A 7787-nucleotide genomic window follows, 5' to 3' on the forward strand; every position below is an offset into this window, starting at 1 on the left:
ACCTACAAAAGAGCTTCATAAGTAAAAGTGAGCTGTCAGTCTGTGGGATAGAGTTCTAAGCATTTAAATAAGTGGATGAACTGAAAGAAATGTTAAGAAAGGTAGTCTACTTATTCATTCAGTCCATGTAGTCAGAGGGCATGGTAATTATGCTTCGTTTGTATTCAACATAAAAAAGTGCATAGTTTCATGATAGCATATATAAGCCCAATTAAGCATTAAACCCAGGCCTATGTCTAATTATCACATTATTTATCTGCAAGACACGAATTTTATTATGACGAACTTTAAAAATGACTTAACATTCAATTAACTCACTCTACCTGATTTAACCTTATTTCCTAGGCGTTTGTTGAAATTAGGCAGTTAAGGAGTTCGAGGAGAAAATAAACACATTTTGAGCGGCTAAGCACTTCTGTCCTGACTACAAATCTACAGGCCGCCACATTTCTTAGCCCTCGACGTCGAGGTGTAGGTGCTTCCTGCCTAACCAATCAGCTGATAGACCCATGACAGGTTGGTTCTCTGCGCCTGCGCACTCTTACACTTGAAGCAGAACGAAGATGGCAGCGTCCTGAGTTTCTGACTGAGGGTAGCGCAGTTGATCAGCCACAGCATCGATTTGGGAAAACAAAACACAAGCAACAAAGCACATTGGAGGGTGGGGGGTTGAGGGACGGAACACATTTGCTTCTGAAACCGATCGTCCAGGTAAAATTGCATTCTGGCTTCAACTGTCTTCTTTGCATTATAGCCTACCTCCATTTGAAATTCCTCGACTGGTTGCAATGAATCCAGCCAGCTAGCATAGGCAACTAGCTAGTATCAACGATTAGCCTCCCTTTCAGACAGTCATCCGTTAGCTATAAATACCAAGATAGTACGTAACATAATTCGTACTTGTAAAAAATCGTCTGAACGGCCATTACAGAGCATTTATGTGGTAAATCATTGTTACGTTTCCCTTGGAGCTTGTCACTGCTTATCAAGACTTCTTTTTTCCAAAGTTGGGCCGCCCGCTTGATGAACCGCTCTAGATAGCCTAGGTAACGTTACCAAACCTAGCCTGTTATTGAGAGCTAAAATGGATGGCTAGTCGCCGTATCAAACTGGGTGTGATCAAAGTAATGTAAATCGGCGTTAAGTCTGGTATTCTGTTTGTGTTACAATAGTGCACTCATTTTGAGGTGGACGTTAATTTGCTTGCTAACAGTTAAGCTAGCTAACGGATACATTACATATGAGAAACTAGGAAGAATCAGGGTGCGTTTTAGCTACTTATTTTGTTTATCGAGTTTGCACGTTTCAACTGTGCTTTGTCAGCGTCCTTCTTGTTCAATCTGGATAATGTTATCTCAATATTGCTTTAAATAAGCTATCTGTTAGCTATTTGTTTGCACGCAGAACACTGTACGTCAGCAACCATCATTTGCTTGCTGGAAGCAGCTTTGCTGTTATCGGGAGGCGGTGTTACTAATGAAGTTAGTGACAGCAGGCGACAGCGCCCTCTTAATATGATGTGTTGCTTGCTACCGCGTTAGCGTTCATAAAAATGTAACTTAGGTTTATGTAAATATATTTTCATTTACACAAAATAAAAGTAAAGCCTGCGTTTCATGCCCTCGCCTCTCTGGTTCGCAGTTCTCATGCAGAAATCGTGCAAACCAACTTTTTTGTTTTGTGAATTGAAGTGGTCAATTCTTTATTGGAGTCATGTGCATCACGTGCAGAGGCAGTGGCTGTTCAAAGTTTACTGCAAATAGGATGCTTCATGATATTTAAATCGTCATGGAAATGGCTGAATTAGCTTGCTTGGGATTTTGCCTTGTGTGGTCGAAGGAAAACTAAAAAACAACAACTTTTAAATTCAGTCATTTAGCAGACGCTTTTGTCCAAAGCGACGTACACGGGAGAAACGAAACAACACGTATCTAGTATATGTCTTTGTTTTCAGAGAGTATTTTTTCAGTTAACGATTTCATGACGGATACCCTTAATTACAATTTAAGAACTGGTTGTCTTTGTCTAGTTTTACAAGCGTTTTAACGTGCTGCTTACCTTCGTCTCACCTTAGAGGCATGATGCCGTCACATGACTCCACAGCTGTCTATGTTGAAGCAAAACTGTGAATGCGTTGATGTGTCTTTTCTGTTTCTTCTCACTCAGGGTTTCTCCTTCGTCACACTCACATTCAGAATAGTACTTAGAGCTGCTTACTTCTGATAAAAAGCCATAAATGCTATGACTGTTTGTCCTGCATGTCTGTTCAACCGGGTTAGGCTAAAAAAGACCCCTTTGCCTGGCTTGACAAGATCAAAATATCCTTAAAAAAAGACAGAATAGAGTGAGTTCATTAACAGTATATCATATTGGTCTTGCAAACATGTTTATTACAAGGTCTTAGAAAGTGTCAGTGTTGTCTTTTAATTATATATTTTAAAACTTTTTATACTACTTTAGTTTGTCTGGTTTTGCAGGCTTGTTATTTTATGATAACATGGTAATGAGCAAGCAACAAATATGTCAAACACTTTGATCAGATTATATGCTGTATTGGATGTCTGAGTGATTGGCAACTGGTATTGTTTGAACAATTTTATGGTCATAGGTGGTCCTGCTCACATTTCAGACCTCGGAAAACACCTTTTGTTATGATAGGTCCTATGGTCTGAATATTAAATGCCTTACCGTTTGTAAACACACAGAGACACTTTAAAAGACCCAAGGCAGATGCAGAGTAGTAGTGCAAGTTGTGATTCCTCTTAATGTGAGCACTGACATTCTTGAATTCACACGTTTTCTTCTCTTCTCCTTCTACAATGCATTTGTTGCTAGCAGCTATTATTATCCATTGCTACTCTCATAAAAAAAATGTCCCAAGCCTTAACTGTACAGTGGCTTTTGTGCAGGTGTTTGCCTACTTGTTATATGTTTGGCATGTCAAGATGCTGCTTACTCCATCCTGAAATGGATGGGTAACTTAGGTTTGGATAGAAATGTGAGATAAATGAAGATGAGATAACAGAAACATGTAATGACCTGTCATGTCTTGAAGGCTGACATGTATAGTGCAGATTGCCTGCGAAGGAGGTAGGGTTCCAGCCTTATTGGAGAAGCAAAGAGAGATCATCTCTGAATCCCGACCTGTCCTGTAAAGTCAGCTGTTATTGATCCACGCAAAGAGCTCAGAGAGAGCCAATTACATGGCCTCATCTTGGAACGGTTTCAGTTGCTCCCATCTCTCTCTCCCTCTCTCTCTAAAACATACACTTAATTGTTAACTACCCTCTCTCTTTTTTTACGCTTCTGTCTCTCTCCACGTTTGTCCCCCTCACTCCATGGTTTCACTCTGTTTTCTTCTTCACTCCGTCTCTCATGTTCTCTCTCCTCCATTGTCGGCTCTCCGCTCTTTCCCCTCCCGTGGCCTTTGCTGTCCGGAGCTCCATAATGAGGTAGAGTGCCTGGGTCTCTGTGGCATTACAATGAGTGATGTGCCCATTACAGTATACCCTATTTTGTGCTGAGAGTCTCCCCCTCCCCCCACAGCGAGACTGTCATTTACCCATTCAGTAATTCACCCCAGATCAGAACCGTGTCGGTGGACGACCTTAGTTGACCGTATCTAAGCTCAGGTTAGTTGAGGTGCAAATGTGGCAACCGTAAAAGCATTCCATTGTTACGTCTTGTAATTGCATTCAGCCCCCTTCTCCAGGATTTCACTTCGGCCGCCAACACACATCTGAAATCAAGGTTGACTGAAGAACAGGGCCTCACTGTAAGAATTTCTAAAAGAAACATGCATTCAGATTATTGACATCGAACATGGGCAAATAGTTGATGTCCCCAGGCATTTGTCCTCCCACTGACAGTGTCATTGGCCATTGGGCTTAGAGCCTTCAGTAGTACTACAGCCAGGTTACATAGTGGGCAGGGGCTCCCATCTGCTTGTGTGCTGGCCTGGCAGAGGAAGGAAGAGTGCAGACAGGCGTTTCCAGCGGTGCTTCAGAATGCTGACGAAGCCTCGGCCTCAGCCTTGTGCATGCGCACAGCTCCTGTCAGGTTATCACCCCTCCGAGACCTGAAAAGGTTTTACCCAAACTCTTTTATTCTTTGTCCTCCCCTCTTGCTCTGGAATTCACATGCCCTCTGTTGCCCTGCTGTCGTTTCGCTCATTTTTTCCTCTCCGTCCATCTCATTCCTGTTTTCACTCACAGTTTCGTTTGCTCTCTGTCCCACCTAGTCTTTTTTTCTGTGATGTCACCCCACACTCCCTGTATCTCTTTCGTTTTGTGTTTCTTCTTGCCTTTGCTTTTTTTTCTTTCCATGTCGGTGGTGCAATGTTTCGATTTGACTTGTGTGAAGCAGATTTTTGGGCCGAGAGCTCCCTTGCACACAAATCAAACTGAAATCTCTCAAAAGCCTTTAAACTCAGCAGTCACATGTAGCCGTTTCTCCTCAGCAGAGAATTGTTCACTTTGAGTTTCCATTCTTTCTTCCCCCTTTCTTCATGGCAGAGTGCCACAGTTGATCTGAGCCAAAGCGCCCGTCTCATGCCCGTCTCATGCCCGTCTCATGAGTGAGATTTACCCCGAAACACGGGCAGAGGTTTTGAAAGCGACACAGTCAAACAGCAGTGGTTTTCCCTTCACAAGACCGAGGCATAGGAGGTAGCTCAAAACTCCCAACCATGAGGCAGCCCTTGGGTTATCAGTCTATGGTATTGAAGACGATGAGATGGTAATTATGATTCAACAGATTGCGTTCCTCCACCTACAGGCCTCCGCAACGCTGCACATGGAGCGGTGATGCTTCAGAAAAGGAGAATGAGATCAGTCGATTTGGGAATGGCGGCTGGTTTTTTCGTTTTTGCGGTTGGGGAAATAATCCTTTCTCCACTGAACGGCGTCTCGTTGATGTTTGTTTACTTCTGCCACTTGCCGCCTTCGGTTGCGTTGTCTCTTGCGCCCGGTCCGAGGGAAAGGGCGTTGTGGGCGCGGTCATTTGTGAAATGTGTCTCGAGTGTGTGAAGTGGGCTCGTTGCGTTTATTTTTGGTTTTGTGAGTTGAGGAGTTGAGACCGGAGGTTGGTGAGGTCAGGAGACCGCGTAGGGTCCGGCCAGCGCTACCTTCTGGACCCATGATTCAGCACAGTATAGGAATGAACGGAACACAGAAGGTGGTGGTGAAGGAGGAGAAGGAGGAGGAGGAGGAGGATAAGAAGGAGGAGGAGGAGGAGGAGGAGGAGGATAAGAAGGAGGAGGAGGATAAGAAGGAGAAGGAAAAGGAGGAGGAGGAGGAGGAGGAGAAGAAGGAGGAGGATAAGAAGGACGAGGAGGAGAAGAAGGAGGAGAAGGAGAAGACCAGGGGGTGTTGGAGGGATGACAGATGAGAGAGCTACTTTGAGTAACCCATCTGGCCATCCCTCTCATTGTCTGTTTGGCCACATTCTTTCTGAGTTTGGCTTTCGTGGAGAGCAGGCACTCCAAGCTAGCGGTCTTCTGGGTCCAAATAATTCAATGAGCTCCCTCACATGCCGAGGAATGTCTGGGCATGTTACTGTCGCCAGGCAATTTGGGTTTTACGACTAACTTGACCTAATTAAGTTTCGGTGGGGTGGAGTGGACAGTATGTCCTGATTGATGGCGATCTGTCGGTGACATTTTTTTTTCCATCTATGAGTATAGTCAATTGGCATTGATGAGCACATCCAGTGTTCTGAATTCACTGTAGGTCCTAATGTCATGTATTCAGTTATGTTAAACAACTTAATGTGTATTACGAGTTTAATGCATCGTTCTATTTACGCGGTCAAGAGTGCTCATGTGATCAGTGGAGGTGGCTTGTTTTGCTTTCTCTTTTCTTGCTGAGCCAGAATTTGTAATGTCAGTTTTGAATGTCCAGGAAGTGTGTCATATTTCATGTCATCTTACTGCGTGTTCTTGTCCTCTGCTCCCAGGCCGTGCCAAAAGATGAACATCCTCAAAGACAACAAAGACCTGGCCTGTTTCTATACCACCAAGCACTCCTGGAGGGGCAAGTAAGTGAACCCAACCTCACCCTCACTCTCTCTCTCTCTCTTTCTCTTTCTCTCCCCTCTCGCTCTCTCTCTCTCCCCTCTCTCCCTCTTTCTCTCCCCCCTCTCTCTGTCTTTCTCTCCCCCCTCTCTCTGTCTTTCTCTCTCCCCTCTCTCTGTCTTTCTCTCTCCCCTCTCTCTGTCTTTCTCTTTCCCCTCTCTCTGTCTTTCTCTCTCCCCTCTCTCTGTCTTTCTCTTTCCCCTCTCGCTGTCTTTCTCTCTCCCCTCTGTCTCTCTCTCTCTCCCTCTTTCTCTCTCCCTTCTCTTGGTCTTTCTCTCTCCCTCTTTCTCTCTCCCCTCTATTTGTCTTTCTCTGTCCTCACACCCTTTTGTGTCCTACAGAGTGCTGTTATAGAGTTTCTTGTGGTGGAGGGGTTGCTCTTTCTCTTTGAGACTGGGGCCAGGGTTTAGTTTCCCTTCTTTCCAGTCAACATCCTGACCCCAGAGTCAGTTATTCTCTGAATGTCACACATTTCCCTGTACGTCCTCATCCTCACATGAGCTTCAAACTGAACCTCAAAGGCGGCTCAACACTGCTGTTAGATTTGGATTAGAAACGAGATTTATGAAATATACGCTTTCAATTCTAGGTGTACTTTGTCGGTTTACTGTGTTTAAAATGAACATTTAGTTAACATTTAGAACAAGTTAAAAGACATAGCCGGCGTGAGAATCTCGCTCGTCTGTTGTTTTGTTTCATGTGCTTTCCAAAAAAAAAAAAACACCCATGCAAGTTTCTAGTGGTCTGGCTTGTGTGGAGGGCTGGTCATGTGACAGCTGGTCACGGACTGCTGCTCGGCGACGATGCAGGCCGGGTGCCACCTGAGCTGTCGCTGAACTTGGTAACTTAGCAGCTCTGATGACGGACAGCTCTGCTAGGGACAGAGAAAGACGGACTGCGGGCGCCCAGGCTGTGATGCTGACGGCTCTACAATGAGTCAGGGGTTTCAGCGCAGTAGGAGAATGAAGGGAACACAGGAGGAGGAGGAGGAGGAGAAGAAGGAGGAGGAGGAGGAGGAGGAGAAGGAGGAGGAAGAGGAGGAAGAGGAGGAGGAGGAGAAGAAGAAGAGCAGGGAGTGTGGGAAGGGTGACAGACGAGTGGAGAGGCCTCCCAGTGCCCTGGATGCACTCCGAGGGGGTAGGGAGCGCTGAGAGGCAAAACGCTGGCGGCCATTGTTGTGTCTCTTGGACACGGACCACCGCCAAACTGGGACAGAACGAGACCCTCCCTCCATGCAGACTCCTTTAAAAGGCCTGCTAGTGGGAAACACAACTGGTAAAGACTCAGACTCCTTTAAAAGGCCTGCTAGTGGGAAATACAACTGGTAAAGACTCAGACTCCTTTTAAAGGCCTGCTAGTGGGAAATACAACTGGTTGAGACTCAGCCTCCTTTAAAAGGCCTGCTAGTGGGAAACACAACTGGTTTTATCATCCCAGTAATCTGACTGATCTCAGCCTGACCCACATTTCACGCGTCCGCCGTCCAATGCTCTACCCACACTCAGGACAGGAGCTTATTTTGAACAGAGAAGCATGAGGCATCTGAGCTTTTCATGAACCCTGATAATGCTGTCAAGCTGCATCAGAGTTCACTTCCTGCCCCCCTAGGAGTTTGGAGGGATGGCAGTGAAAGTGTCAGTTTGGGACCAGTGGAAGTGTTGGACTTCAGCCATGGCCCCAAGGCTCCTTCTTCAGAGAAGCGACTATTTCCAAT

General features: G+C 45.4%; 1 protein-coding gene across 3 annotated transcripts in view; it reads left to right on the top strand.

The window, feature by feature from the left end:
- The first annotated feature begins 604 nt into the window (after positions 1 to 604).
- dnajc13 (DnaJ heat shock protein family (Hsp40) member C13) overlaps positions 605 to 7787 on the top strand; it is a 59078-nt gene continuing 51895 nt past the window's right edge. For all 3 annotated transcript variants that reach the window (XM_080855689.1, XM_080855690.1, XM_080855691.1), the window contains exons 1-2: positions 605 to 711; positions 5956 to 6036. In XM_080855689.1, the coding sequence (XP_080711815.1) occupies positions 5969 to 6036 (68 nt within the window). In that variant the 5' untranslated portion in view covers positions 605 to 711; positions 5956 to 5968. The remainder of the gene's footprint in view (positions 712 to 5955; positions 6037 to 7787) is intronic.

This window comes from Sprattus sprattus, assembly GCF_963457725.1.
Source record: "Sprattus sprattus genome assembly, chromosome: 17".
Classification (NCBI taxonomy): Eukaryota; Metazoa; Chordata; class Actinopteri; order Clupeiformes; family Clupeidae; genus Sprattus; species Sprattus sprattus.